At 29.7% G+C, this 15,754-nt stretch overlaps 2 protein-coding genes and 1 pseudogene across 2 annotated transcripts; 1 reads left to right on the forward strand and 2 right to left on the reverse strand.

Moving 5' to 3' along the window:
• Nucleotides 1–425: 425 nt before the first annotated feature.
• Nucleotides 426–1,121, forward strand: LOC121117633 (U2 small nuclear ribonucleoprotein auxiliary factor 35 kDa subunit-related protein 2-like). The gene has a single exon (XM_040712079.2). The coding sequence runs from the start codon at nucleotides 426–428 to the stop codon at nucleotides 1,119–1,121; it is 696 nt and encodes a 231-aa protein (XP_040568013.1).
• Nucleotides 1,122–1,273: 152 nt separating this feature from the next.
• On the reverse strand, nucleotides 1,274–1,624 carry LOC121117634 (dynein light chain roadblock-type 2 pseudogene; annotated as a pseudogene).
• Nucleotides 1,625–1,827: 203 nt separating this feature from the next.
• LOC121117632 (uncharacterized) lies at nucleotides 1,828–4,681 on the reverse strand. The gene is made up of 6 exons (XM_040712078.2): nucleotides 3,058–4,681; nucleotides 2,778–2,941; nucleotides 2,525–2,714; nucleotides 2,301–2,467; nucleotides 2,029–2,221; nucleotides 1,828–1,960 (listed from the first exon to the last, which is right to left on the reverse strand). Exons 1-6 carry the CDS (start codon nucleotides 3,104–3,106, stop codon nucleotides 1,935–1,937), a joined length of 789 nt encoding a protein of 262 aa, XP_040568012.1. The 5' UTR covers nucleotides 3,107–4,681; the 3' UTR covers nucleotides 1,828–1,934.
• Nucleotides 4,682–15,754: the final 11,073 nt, after the last annotated feature.

The following is a 15,754-nucleotide window of genomic DNA, read 5'->3' on the forward strand; positions in this document are numbered from 1 at the left end:
AGTATTTCAAATTTTTTTTTAAATAATTATATATTATTTTTACTGAAGTATAAGTACATTATTTGTTACATGTAAAAGACTCAACCTGAACGTATAGGTTTTGTGATAGTTTTTAATATAAACTTCCGTAGCAATTAATTACTTATGTAGATATCTGCATTTCGCATTAGTTAATATATATGTATTAATAATTAATTACTCATGGATAAAACAATTTCCTATGAAATAGAGTTTAATGTATATAACTATTAATTTACCTAGTTAACTATTGTTATCATACTACAATATAACTTAGTAGTTTTTTACATATCGATTATATAGTAATGATTGTATATTTGAATATCAAATAGAAAGGAGAAAGCCATGGTTAATGTAACTTTCTCAAACCACTCTAACACAAAAACATGAAATTGATTCCTTCATAAATGCCGAATGGAAAACTCCATAAAATTAAACGAAAAGAATGGAAGAAACGTCGAAGGAAACGAATTCGAATATCAGCAGCCAAAAAGAGAGAAGCTCAATTAAAGGACTCTATATACCAAGAACGAATTTCTATTTCAAATCTTTCTAGTCTACCGTCCCGCACAACTCTATGCAAATCTAAAAATACTTGTAGGCACTTTGATCTTTTCGGTGTTTGTCATTATCGTCATCAATGTCTCAAAATTCATGAGTTCAAATCACCAGAGACAAATACATTGTTAATTATAAACTGGTTCAGACACCCAGCTCTTGATGGACTAGATGATAGTAATCTCGAATATACCGATGAAGATATTCAAGCAGAATTTAAAGTATTTTATGATGATATTGCACCAGAGATAGAGCCAAGATCTCGACGTATTGTTGTAGCAGGAAATAGAGCTCAATATCTTAGAGGAAATGTTTATGTTGAGTTTGATTCTGAGAATAGTTGTATTGAAAGATTTCGAGCATTGCATGGAAGATGGTATGATGGAAAAAGGATTCACTGTGAATTAATGTGTACACCTTCATGGAATCGAATGCTTTGTAGGTTGCATCGAATAAGAAAATGCTCTAAAGGTCCTTTATGCTATTTTATTCATCAAATTCATTATCCCCATGAAACAAAGGCTCAAATAGTGAAGGTTAATTAAACAGATTTGAAATGGAAAACAATACTTATAAATAAAGAAACTCAATATCAATTAATTTTTGCTCTTACATATTATTTATTTCATCACAAAGTTTACTTTACTTAAGTCCATAATCTCAGAGCTACTTAAACCATAATACCCCGATGAATCGATTAATTAATAGGATCAGGTGGATTTTGAAGGGCAATGAGAATATACTCTTTGTCGGGTGCGACAAGAATCTCATACCTTTTACTTCGTATACGCAAATACGTCAATTCATTCGTTGGATCTAAATCTCTCACAACACACTTTGATCGCTCTGCAAATTGGGATAACAATCCTGAGTATTGAACCGTCATGGAGTTGTCTAGTGTAGTTTTGATAGGAATTCCCTCAGAGTTGACGACAATAACTCCTGTAACATTTTTAATGTCGTGGATTCTTTTAAGTATCTCTTCCATTGCGTTGTTGAGTGAAACTTGAGATGTTGGTCCTCCTAATAAAAGTTCTTGGTCTGACATTTTCGAGAAAAATGAGGGAATAATGTAGAAATATACCGCATTATCTTTTTGCAACTCCTTCTATATAATATGTCATAAAGATTAATTAACTCCTTACCTGGTGTGAAGTGTTTGTGAGTATTATGTGTATGTACCTATCAAATGCGTTTACGTATTGATCAAACATGATTTACCTCTCAAACATGATATAAATAAAGCAACAATTTTTGGTTTTCTAATCATAAACTTTATTTCTTTTAATAGTAATATTGAATACTTATTTGTTTTTTAAACAAAACCAGGGCCAAAATGGCTGTATTCTTCTTTGATTCTATGTCGAAGTTGTCTCGTCAAAAACTAAAGATGATATATATATAGTTTTATTTGTCAATGAAAATAATATTAGTTTCTATGTATAATCTTACTTTGATTAATTTCTACGCACTCCACTTCTTGAAGATCAACTGGAAGAATGCAATCCTCTTCATCATGAGGACAATGTGCTAAAGGTTCATGAACGATGATATTTGAACATTGTTTTTGAACATATTCACATTCAAAATTAGCTCCATCTGTTTCCACTTGAATTTCCAATTTATAATTTGTACCATCCACAATCTATTTTTAATTTAAATGGGATAGAAGAAATAAGTAGTGGACGAATTTGTATATATTCGCTTCTTAAAACCCTCCCTACCTGTTCACTTGCTTGGACAACTTCTCGTAAATGAATAGGACATGCTGAGGATGTATTAAACAAATGATACAAGAACTTGACTGCTTTTTGGGCTACTTTCTGGATTTCCTCATTTTCAGTCACATTTTCTATTGAAGAATATTCACCAATTACCAATGGAGGATCCTCTGAAAGGGAAAAGTTAAAAAGTATATACTATATTTAATAGTAATTTTGATCTCTACCATTTGTTGATGGAATACATAGGATTTTCTCCGATTCAACTAGGGATAGACAGGTGTCAATACGACTGGAACAGGCAAATGGTAGGGGCTTGTAAACTTTGACATCCGAACAAATTTTAACTTCATTCTCACACGATTCTCCATCAGAAGAGATCTCTAGGCTGAATAAATAGTTGGTACCAGCAACAACCTAAAAGGAATTATAATAAATAAGTTTTTTAATATAATATTTGGTATAAATGAAATGACACACCTGAGTCTTGACATCAGTTATATTCTCTAACTTTAAACTACACCCATCTTCTGCTCCAAAGTGGGAGGCCAATTGATCTAACACTTCTTCGGCTACTCCAGATACTTCATCACTAATTTCGGCCTCAGAAAACCCACCCACAATTGGAGGTTCTTGTCCAAGGACTGTAAATATAATTGTATAAATTGAATTTAAGAGAGAGATTAACTTAAAACTTCCATGATTTATTTATGAATACACTCAATAGGAAGAACTCCAAATGGCAAAACTTTTTATTTACCTGTAGTGAAGGCAATTGTTAGAAGCACTCCTTTGAATATGTTGTTCATGGTTTTGTCGATTACTAACTGAGTAGTTAGGATTTCATTCCCATGATTTTTATATATACGTAAAATTTATACTATATTTATTTTTGCTTAGTACGAGGAGGAGGTGAACACAGAGCATAACAGTAACAATATTTTTCCTTTTCTATTCAATTCTTTTTTTCAATACAAAGAGTGTGTGGGGCTTTGTGATCCAGCTACAGTATCAGTTACGGAAAGTTCCTCTCAAACACGCCACTTAAAGTCCTTGTAAAGCCCTTCTAACAACTCATAACTAACTTTGAAACACTTTTACGTAACGTCGGCATAGTTGATGCCAGCCATTTTGAGGGTCTCAACAACCAAGTCTTATTATATATCTGGTTCTAATATGTATTACAAATATGTTATTACATTTGTATACAATCGGATTTCCATATTGTAAAAAAAAAAAATAACTATCAATGGAAATAATAATAATATGAGATTTTTCTCGTCCCTTTCGATAAAAAAAATGTACATATTTAGACATTTCAAAAGGATTTTAATACTTTCATTATATTTAAATATGACTTTTTATCATTGGCATGAATAGTATTCAATGTAAGTGTGGAATCTTTTTTATTTATTAATAAGAAATGCTCCATTGAACGTTTTCACTGGAATTAGAAATTGCATCATAGTTGAAGGAAACGCCATCTTGGGCCTCAAAGTTGATATTTTCACTAAATAAAATGGACAAATTTCCAATAAATCTTGATAAAACTGCTTCGAATCACTTTAGCCCCCTGCTCGACTGTTTGGTAGAGCCCATTTTGAGTCACCATATCTTTAATATATGCATAGAAATATATTTTCTTTTAGTTCAATGCATAAAAATCTATACCCGTTCTTTAAAATGCACTTTTACAATTGAAGCGACATTTGAACCATTTGGTAGAGGCCTATAAAAAATAACATGTGGGGTTTGTAAAAAAACAAACATTGATTGTTGTTTTGGTGAGGACGTTAAAGGGTTTAAAAAAAAAAAAGAACTTAACATCTGATTTGAATGCTACTCGATGCACGTGATAAACACTGATATTTGAATTAAATAAAAGTAATATGTACTAAAAATCCATAAAATTGGCTGAATTTGTACTTTTTTTTTTTGGATTGATTGGGGTCGAGAAAATTAGAATAACTTCCGAAAAGTGTCTTATTATTTCCATTGTAATAGTTAATTTATTCTCTGCAATAATGAACATATTAGTGTCTGATCAATACAGAAAAATATAGAGAGGTCTCAAGGCATGCAAAAAAGTTGTTCCATTGCCCTCGGGTGTTAATTTTGGTATAATATTCAAACTCGGAGATTTATAGGTGTTTAAAAATAAATAAATAAATAGAGATTCAACATTTTGAAAAGAACTAATAACACTTTCTATTGCAAGTTATAAAAATACTGTCTACAATGGGCATGTAATAAAAAAAAAAAGAAACCGATAATCAATATGGTAACCCTGACAATTTGAGGAATGGGCAATTTGTTCTAGTTAAAGGACTCTAGGGTCTAGAGTCCTTTAGTTCTAGTAACATTTTTGACAATGTTACTAGAACAAAGTTAGTCAACAAGAAATTGGCTGGGCAAGCACAGCTGATTTATAAAATAAATATATATCTCTTTATATTCTGATGACGTCATTGAGACTCTTGCTTAATAATACTACATAAATTTAAAAAGTAAAAAGTTAAATTTAAAAGTTCATCATGGAAGTAGAGGTAAATTTTTAAACTTCATTAATTTTTTTACATATTTACAATTACACCAAAACATTAAAACATGGATATGAAAAAAGCAAGTCATTGGCAGTTTACCAAGTGTTCAAGATAGAAAGGCACGTTTATACAGACACATCTTAAGTCCTTCTACTTGAATATAAAATATTTTTGATCCATGTGGGGTATTATGGCCTCAAGTAGTTATTTTTATAAAAGGACCACAATACCGTACAGTAACTTTTAAACACCTAGCTATAGATACTTGAGAGTGAAATATAAATGTCTGTAAATTGATTGAGTTTCTTTTAAAGAATAAGGTTTTGTGCAATACAATGAATGACACAAGGTGTTGAAGCCAAGAATTAAAAATGAACTGTCTACGACATTTCATATCTAATAATGTCTTGCTTAAGTATTAATACAGCGACATCAACAGCAAGGAAATTAAAAATGCTTTGTCCTTCTCCCAATTCAATAATTATGATTATAAATAAAAATATAATTTCTGTTGTCAAAAAAAAAAAAAAAAATAATAATAATATAATCCTGTAACGGATTAAAATAATTGATATAACTACAAAAATGATTATCACACTCAAAGCTCTACAGATGTGCAATTATAGTATAAACCAGGGATGCACAACCCGTGGCTGCCGGCCGCATTACAGCACGTTTAATGTTTAAGTGCGGCCCACTACCCATTCCCATTTCAAGTTGTATTACTTAGCAAAAAATGTCCCAATATGATCAAAATGGATAGAACGTGCATAATACATAAAATATTTTAAGGAATTTTTGAAAAAAAAATTTAATGAAAAACAAAGAAATTTTTTTTTAGGATTTCTTCTGTAAAAAAACAGTAGATCAAAAAAATTTTATTTTTCCGAAAAATTCCAAACAATAAAGCCCCCCTTTTCAAAAAAAAGTATATATATATACATAATCCTCCTGATGCCCCTGAACAGGGGCCATATTGGCCTTTTTTGAAGCAGTTTGGCATTGAAAAATAGATTCTGCAATTTTTTTTTTAAATTTTCCCTAAATTTAAAATAAATAATAGTTGTTTTATTTTTCATGAAATTTAATTTAATATAAGGGCGTCTGCATGATTTTTTGAGGGTTAGGGATTGGGCTTTGGAATTAAAAATTTAAATTTCAAATGTGAAATTTTTTGGAAAAAAAAAAAAAAGTTTACAGCTGTTCATAAAAAAATTTTATCATACATAGCTATTCCTAAAAATCCACAACTGTTCACAAAAGTTAAATTTTTAGAAAAAAAATCCAAAAAATAATTTTCAAATATAATTATTTTTGAAAATTAATTTCTAAATTTTATACTTTTAAAGTTGGATTTTTTTTTTTAAATCTACAGCTATTCACTGAAAATTAAAAGGAAAAAATGTAAAATTTCAATTAAATTTCAAATTTTAAATCTGATAGAAAAATCTAAAAATCCTTAATTGGGGTAGTGGCTACATCCCCTTCAGCCCACCACCTGCGGACGCCCCTATAATAGGTTATGTGTTCCATAAAAATTTTAACCAGTGGCAATGAACCCCATTATCTTAAAAGGCTGTACACCCCAAAGTTAATAGAAATACAAAGTTATACCATAAGACTGATATTTGACTTCCACCACGCTTTTAAAAATAGACGTCATAGTGTATGAGTGATTGGAAGTTTTCTCAAAATCTGTTTTTCTTGCCCAGGAGGCGATACGATATATTAAATTGAAAATCATAGCAATAGTGACGTCATAGACTATGAGTAGTTGCGTGTTTTGTCAAAATCTGCCTATCTTGCCCAGCAGTCTGTACAATACATCAAATTGAAAATTCTAGCAAACCCAATTAATGTTGGTTTAACATTGTATTTCACTTAACCTTGGTAACATCGTTATCTTTATTGTATCATGCAACCATCCTCCAAAAAGAAACAGAAAAAAGGCCCAATATCATCTGGTAGCTGGCCAAATAAGTCAATCATACTAACCCCTATATATATATTATATACTCGCGGACTATCACGGTCATATTATTTCTTCACCATTAATAAAATAAATTACATATAATTAAAATCTACATAGTATTTTATTCGATACTGTATTATAAAATTGCATTGTAATATTTTATGAAAAGAGTAGTTATTATATTATTTCTGTGAAGAAATAGCCAAAATTTATTCATATACATAATAAAATGGCCAATATATATATTATATGAGTGACGAGGGATCAACAAGAAATTGTATTCCTGTCCTTTTGGAAACAGAGCATAATTATAGAATAACTTATTACTTTGTGTCGTTATGGAAAATGACAAATTATGAAATAGCCATGATGTATCAAGGGAGAAGAGGGAATCGATAGCTGACAACAAATTTTGTGTTAGCGAAGTAAAGCCGTGTGGTACATCTCTAGTCTACACTAAAGCATTAAACCAAGTAGTGGTTGAAGGCTAACGTCATTATTAGAGAAAAAAATAATATCTTGATCAAAATTTACTTTTTTTGTCCGCTAGAGGTATCATTATTTCAAGCATTTTGGAGAATCATTTTCTGTTCTCTCGTGAATGAGTCAAGTACTCTACTGTTTCTACTTTTATTTACTTCATTTACTTTTTGCTTGAACTAATATGGAGAAGGAATTATAATTCAAAATGATTTTCACATACAGAATAGTCAGCAGGTTTCCAATTTGGAAGATATTTAAGATTATTTGAAATACATTTTTTTCTTCTTTCGGCTTCTTTTGGGTTTTTGAGAATGGGAAATTTAAAAAAGCGAAAATTTCCTTGAAGCTTTTGGAAATTTGACTCAGTTTTTATTTTTGCATCCATGGACACTACAATGACCCATTATTTTGGAGTAATTTGCTTTTTAATAATATGTAAATATAAAATATTTATGACTAGAATAAGTTATATACGTATTATTACTTATACAAACTTATTAATACTACGTAGTACGTTAAATATATAAATGAGTGACGTCATAGAAAAGCGATATCTTGCAAAAATATTATGACAAATATTGACTATAATATTTCCTCAGGCTAACAGTGCTCGATGCTCTACTTGGTTTAACGCTTTTGTCTGAAATTATATTCCAAGCCTCCCCTTTATTCTTAATATAATAATATCTCTGCTTTTTATCACAAAGGTATATTTACTTAATATTATTGCATTTCTAGAGATAGAGAGAGATAAAAAATAGGTACCCAAAATCAGTTTGATTATAATTACATCACTATTCCTTTTTGCGAAACCTTTTTTTAAAATTTAGTAGTACTTGTAGAAATATGTTCACTACTTAGCGAGGCTTAACTGGAGTTTAAGCAATCTACATCCAGGCAATTACAGGCAACACGTCCTTACCTTTATAGTATCTAGTAATCTTTCTTCTAATGTGAAATTCGAATTCTATTAATAAACAACTGGAATACTGGTTTGGGAAAAATAAGTAGAAAAATGAACATCTGACAAGAAAATACAATGTAATTTTTACGTTAGAAGTGACGTAACACCGTGGCAAGTGTAGAGAGATCAAAATTTATTTTTAGTGATGCCCGATGGGATAAAATTTTATAACCAGGGGCGTCCGCAGGGTTGGCTGCAGCTCCCGCCCCTACATAAGTAATGTTTTTTTAAAGACTTATTTTCTTAGAAAAAGGGCCGTTAAAGCAAACTATGCGGCAGAGCAAATAATGAATATTTGAATTTTTTCCCCAAAAATTTAATGATTGAATTTTTTCCCCTAAAAATTTAATATTTGAAATTCAATTTTGGAATTTTTTTCCAGAAAATTAAAATTTTTGTGAAGAGCTGTAAATTTTTGAAACCTTTTTCGAAAAAATTTATATTTGAATTTTTTTTTCCAAAAAACTAATTTTTTGTCATTAATTATGGAATTTCGAATTTTTTGTGAATAGCTATTGATTTTGAAATTTTTTCTAAAAATTTAAAGTTTGAAATTTAATTTTTGAATTTTTTTTTCCAAATTTGTTAACAAAAAAATAATTTTTTAATAAAAACTATAAATTTTTGAATTTTGTCTTCAAAATTTTTTAATTCAACGACGCCATCCCCCCCCCCACAATATAATTCTGCGGACGCCCTTGATAATATTTATCACTATCAGACTCAAATGATTTTTTTTTTCGCGTACAGTACCTTCTAGTTATTTATTACTAATAAATAACTATTGTCACTGTTAGGGAAGGGCATTTCTGAAGAGTGTTTGGAGAAGGTGAGAGCAAGACATATGGTACTACTGAATTAAGAACCTTCTTAACATTAGTTGTTTGTTATATGATTTTGGGGGATAAAATGTATAAAGATAAGAACCCCCAACATTTAAAGTAGTATTACTGCTGGAAAAATATAGTAAAATCATATTTTAACATATTATTTTACTATGTATTTTAAAAAGAATTACTCCAGAAGGGAATTCATCATTCAGAGGAATATGTTAACACCACGACGATCTATTAAAGAATGAAAATAAATAAATAATAATAATAATAAACATTTAATCTCAAAAATGTTGTTATTCTTTACTTTTGACTAATTGCCCATTGGTACTTCGACCAAAAAAAATAAAAAAAAATAATAATATGGAGCACCCCTAGCTAAAATATTCCTTCCTACGGCTCTGTCTTGTGTTTTCGAATACTAATATACCATGATAATATGTATGACTTAAAAATGCTTTAAACTGGATAAATTATTATTAATAACTTTTACGAGTCTGCACATTGTAAAATCTATTTTTAAAAATACAGGAGTTCGTATTGAGTGACTTATCAAATGTGGACCACATTTGATAAGTCTAATATTTAATCTAATACCTACTCCAACAAATGTTCTAAATGCAATTTCATAATGGCAAGTCAGACATTTCCTTTGTTATGAATCATTTTTTCAACAAATCTGTCGTGAAGAGAGAATCTGGGGTTTAGCTATATGTTTGGTTTAAGCCGTATGAACTTAATAATTGTTATATTGAGGTGAAAGTAGTTAAACATTGAGGGTGGATCCCTCAAATGTTATCCCACTAAATGAAAATTTACATTATATTTTTGTCAGTTGTTGATTTTTTTAATACTCTTGGGCCTTCTTATTGTTCCGAACGTTGATTGGTTGGATTATTTCTTCTTCAGTTGCAAACATTTAAACTAATATTATGGAAGAATATTGGATCAGAAATCAGATTCTATAACATGATATATTTTTTATTGTATTTTGTTGTCTAATATCTTATTATTTTTGTAAGAGAGGTTGCGAGATACAATAAATATAAACTTATGTTATAGGATCTGAATTTTGAATGTTCCCCGTCCCCCTCAAGAGTTCTGAATACCTAACTACGTAACTGTTTGTAAATAAAAGAATAAATATACATGATTATATAATCCCCACCATTTTTAGTTTATTAAGTTTTTTTCTATATCAATATATCCATGGGCCGTCTTAATTGTATTCCTTTAATAAAAACCAACAATTTATCTATGAAACAACGAGTTTTTTGCCCACTGTTATGAGCCTTTATAAACTTGTTTTATTTTTAACGTGATCATATTTCATGTCTAACTAGCATGCAACCAAATAACCTGTTCATTGGAGTTGAAAGTAGAAACTTTGCAATTAATTTTTAAAGAGGATTTTCTTTGTATTTTGTCTTTCTGGGAAAGTGTAGACGATATGTTCAAGCTACTCCCAAAATACTATAAAAAAATGTTGTTTTAACTAGTTCTAATGCATATTGAAGATTTTTTAGTACACACTTTTGCAATTTTGGAGTGATTTTATAGATTAAAAAATATTTCACTATACGTATGTCGTTTGAAAAGTCCAAGAGATGGCACTACTGGTGTGTATCGAGATAATGTTTAGTTAGTAAGCATCTCTTGAAAGAACACACACCAAATTTCAGCCATATCCGTATATTTCTTTTTGTTTGCTATTCGTTTGAATTGAAGAACGGTTTTCGCCTTTTTTGGCTCAGGTTCATCCGTGATAACCCATTGTTTAGATCAGGTATCGGCAACTTATGGCACACGTGCCACTGCTGGCATGTAGAGGCATATTCACTGGCACGCGTAAATTAGAACATATTCGCGTAGTTTGTGTATGTTTTTACCATTATTGTTGATAGTGGGGCACTCATTGATTAGAATGGTTGAAGTTGGCACTCCATGTCTCAAAGGTTGCCTACCCCTGGTTTAGATTGTTGTTTGGTTTCAGGAGTGTAGTGATGTATCCATGTTTCATCCACAGTAACGAAATTATGCGTAAAGTCCTTCGGATTCTTCTGGAACAACTGCAAACCGTCCTGCAACACTTTACACGATTTCCTTTTTGGTCAAGCGTGAGTACCCATCTCGGGGAAAGCTTTGTCATGTCCAAATGTTGATACAAAATAATATATAGCCGTTTATTGGAGATGCCCACAGCATTACCAAACTCAAACGCCTTCGTTCTTCTATCATCCATCACCAGATCATGGATTTTATCAAGGATTTCTGGAGTAATTATCTTAATAGGGCGTCCTGAACGTTTAGCGTCACTTGTGCCCATATGGCCACTTTGAAATTTTGAAACCACTAATACACTCTTTTAATCAAAGGTGAAGAGTCCTTATAATATTTATCAAGCTTTTTTTAAGTCTCTTGAGGCGTTTTGCCTTTCATCAAGTAATGTTTAATTAACAGACAAAATTATTTTTCGTCCCTTTTTTGAAAATCACTCCACTTTCTCGATTCAAATGAATACCAAACATAAAGAAATAGACCGATCTGGTTAACAAAACATAACCTCCATACTTACACGTAGTGTCATTTCTTGGACTTTGACCGGAGTTTTCAAACAACCATCGCAGTTATTAGGAAGAATGTAAGTTGAGAAAGTATATAGAGTTAGACGATCGAGTACTCCTTGTATGCAAATGATATCAAATTAAAGTTTTATCATTTTTAAAGACAGTATTTTCTTCTTATAAATTTGCAATGACATCAAATTTTTATATTATATAAGATTATTGATAGATGTTTAAGGTAAATATTGACTATAGTTATATAATGAATATTTAATCATATTTTTGGTGATTGGAGTGGTAGATCTTTTGGAAATATCATTGTGTTTTAGTATTACTTATGGCGTCATAGTTGTATTTTTCCTTAACGTGAAGTACCTACTCTAGCATTACAATATCTTCATGTTCTGAGTTCTTTTTCAGTGTCTATTTTAAGGAGTGGGGTTAATATTTTGAAAATAATTTATTCAAGAATATAGTGTTAATAAATTGTTGATCTTTTTTAATTAAATATATTTTTATGTTTACTTCCATTGAAATCGATTATCATCATGTACTATTCGTCCCACATTAAACAAGACGTTAATAAATTTATAAAAGAGTCCTTGGGCACGATGTAAAAGAGGACATGCCCTTGTAAAAGAGGACGGTTGGTCATCCAAGCCTACACACTCCAAGCGTTGAATAAATGATAAAAATATAAAAACAGAGGGGAAAAAAGCTCTATTTTGTTCAAAATAATGTTATGTATTTAGGCTCATTATTATCAAGGTATCAGGTTTAAAGAAATAATAATAAAATGTTTCCAAGGCATCGGGGCAAAGCTGTAAAACAAAGTAAAGAAACACACCTGTTCAATTGGGAAGATTTCATTGGCTACGAGAAAACTTTTGGTCTAAAAGATGTCTCCTTTGAGACGCTACAGATTATAGGACTCATTAAAAGTCATTTATCAAATATGATATTACTTTATCACTTCTCCTCGTGACGTGTGTAATTTTTTCTTCCCTTAATTAATACAAAACTAAAAGGGTGTTTTTATAGAGCTTCCGTTTTTAGTTTCTTGTACTCAGCTCTCCATTTGGATAAAAAAGTTTTCTCGTAGCCAACTCATTAGATTGAAAAAATTTGTACTAAAAGAGTATATTTTTTTAATTTACATAAAACAGTAGGTATATGATATAAGCTTGTATATGAGGATGGGAAAATTGTCGAAGTTGTGTAAGCGTAAAAACCACTCCTGAAATAATGTCATAAGTCTAAGATATTACATTATATTAGGACTGTCAATGATTGGAACAGGTCGTTAACTCTCGGAATTTTTCATAAAAAATTCGATGGCTTAATAAGCCAAATAGGTTATATGAAATATGTATTGAGATTATTGCCAGTGAAGGGACGATTCCGAAAAATCCCAATGCTGATTCCAATTCTTTAATATTTTAAATTGTAATTTAAATTTTGGGGGAATTTTTTTGGATAAAAAATTGAAAAATTATAGTTGAAAAGCTGAAATTCAAATATCAAATTTTCTATTAAAAAACAAAAATTTCTTAATTTAGGGGAGTCTATTTTTTTTCATAACTTAGAAAAGTATTAAATAGTAATTAACCTGTAATAAATAATTATATATAAGAAACGGAATCGTAAAATTAAACAATTTCCCAATGCCAATCCTAATTCCAGAAAAAACAGCCGATTCTCCCGTCATTAATTATTGCAAATATATTGCAATAATTATAATACAATATAATCAGAACATATTATATAATTTATTATATTATTTAAGGGAATTATTAAAACAAGGAAAAACACCCTTATTGACGTCACGAGGGATCGATTGTACTTTCTGTATGGACTGTCAAGTGAGATTTGACTGAACTCCGGTTCTCGGTCTTACATAAGGAACGACACAACAGTATGTACTACTATAAAGGGGTGAACTCTTTTTTAGATTTAAAATAGCATTAACACAAATAAAACATTATAATTGTATACAAATTCATATATGTTAATTTTTTTATGGATTTTTGAAACAATTTACAACAAGGGTAGGCAAGATTCACGCACAAAATGAGTTAAATTTTGTGTAACATAGCAATATTTCTTTTCTGGAATCCCACAGAAAGACAAGTTTAATTGAAATTGGAAACCATAATCCAGATTGAAGCCCGACACTAAAAAATATTCAATTGTAAAAATCACCACATGTAAACCTAATATTCTGACCATTAAATTCATTTTTTTAACGTACACTATTTCATTTTATTTTTTGCCTTTTATTAAATAGAACAGTATATGTGAGTAATATTGATAGACGAGATGTTTGCTGACAGAGATCACTTTAAAAACTAACATGTTTGGATATTGAACGGTAAAATAAACAGCGTTCACGCTTTTCCGTTCATTTTTGAACAAATTAACAGGAAAAAATATGATTAATTATTTTACGGATCCAGTTTTAAAATTTAGAATCGTACCTCAAAATAGGAAAACAAGTTTAATAATTATTAAAATAATATTATAAATAAACGGAGTTCATTTTTCTTATTGTCCCTTAAGGATCATTTAAAGAACCTTTTTTCCTAAGATTACTACAATTTTACCCCAACCCCCTCAAAGAAAAATCTTAACCCCGCACTGCTGTGGGTGGACATTAAATTCTTTTGGAAACTCTCATTACAGCCCTATAATTCTGTTACAAAATAGATTTGCCATTATTAGGGCATCTGCACGGGTCTATTGGGTGGGGAGGGGCTTTTTTATTTTGTATTTATTTTTGAAAAAAAAAAATTGAGCTACAAAAAATAAAATTTTAAATATTACATTTGTTTGAAAAAAAATTCAAAAATCCTTAGCTATTCACAAAATATTACATTTTTTGGAAAAAAGTTTGAAATATTAAAACTTTTCAAATAATAAAATTCAAAAATCCATAGCTATTCTCAATTAATTAAATTTTCTAGAAAAACATTTCAAATATCAAATTTTTTGAAAAAAAAATTCGAAAATTCAAAGCTATTTACAGAAATTTTAAATTTTTGGAAAAAATGAAAGATTTAGTGCTTTGGGGTTTTTTTTTTTTTTTTGAAAATTAAATTAAATTTCATATTTAAAAAATTTTTGGAAAAAAATAATTCATATTTAAAAGTTTCTAGTAAAAATTCCTTAATTACAGGCTCTCCAGTCCAACCCTTTTGTTATTCGTCACACAATTTGATCATTTTCGTACAAAAATAGAAATCTTCTTTCCTTGATATGAGCAATCTCTACATATATGTTATTGAATTTTTCTTTGTATTCTTCACAACACTTTATATGATAATTTATACATATAACATAGTCATAGGTAGATACCTACATAATATGTATAACCACTTGGTACATACATATAAAATCATGCATTTCAACTCACATTAGATCATTGAACTCAAATTCAAAAAAAAAAAAAAAAAAATATATTCCATAAGACGAAGATTTCTAAAAAGTTATCCTCCTTCTTGCTGCAAAGAGCTTTGTTCCTTGCATTGCTTCATGAACTCATATTTAAATAACAAACATAGATCAGATACGTCATGTTTTGGAACAATGATAATAATCGTCCAAGAATTTATCCTATAATAGGTATTAAAATATGCCGAAACCAAAATTTGTTCCTCATCTTTAATTAGTTATCAAATAATTTGAATATAAAACATCTAAAATCTTGTTTTAATCCCCCTAATATCTAAATTATTAACTATATTTGACCATTCTATTAGTTATAAACCATTAACCAATTCAATATTCGCCCCCTATAATAATAGCTTGAACTATTTTTTTAATAATATGATGAGCAATTGAGTACTTTAGTCTCCAGAGCGCGCCCTAGAGGAGCTTAAGCTACACACGCTGGATGATTAACATTATCTAAAGTCACATTCATTCGATGTTACATGCAAAACGGAGGACTGTATGGATTACAGACATACACACATAATAAAATGCCCTAATTTCCTTAATGGGATATCCTTTAAGATTCAAAGAAGTAAGAACTGATTCTACAATACAAAACACTCATTTTTGGTCATATATTTTACAAGGCTATATTAATATAAATTC

This window comes from Lepeophtheirus salmonis, chromosome 5, assembly GCF_016086655.4.
Source record: "Lepeophtheirus salmonis chromosome 5, UVic_Lsal_1.4, whole genome shotgun sequence".
NCBI classification, from domain to species: domain Eukaryota; kingdom Metazoa; phylum Arthropoda; class Copepoda; order Siphonostomatoida; family Caligidae; genus Lepeophtheirus; species Lepeophtheirus salmonis.

Excerpts from the sequence above, each read along its gene's own strand:
- LOC121117633 (XM_040712079.2), top strand. The coding sequence starts at position 426 with ATGCCGAATGGAAAACTCCATAAAATTAAACGAAAAGAATGGAAGAAA.
- LOC121117632 (XM_040712078.2), bottom strand. The coding sequence starts at position 3,106 with ATGAACAACATATTCAAAGGAGTGCTTCTAACAATTGCCTTCACTACA. Across the intron at positions 2,942-3,057 it reads AACAATTGCCTTCACTACAG|TCCTTGGACAAGAACCTCCA; the intron begins GTAAATAAAAAG and ends TTATATTTACAG. Across the intron at positions 2,468-2,524 it reads ATGTATTCCATCAACAAATG|AGGATCCTCCATTGGTAATT; the intron begins GTAGAGATCAAA and ends TTTCCCTTTCAG.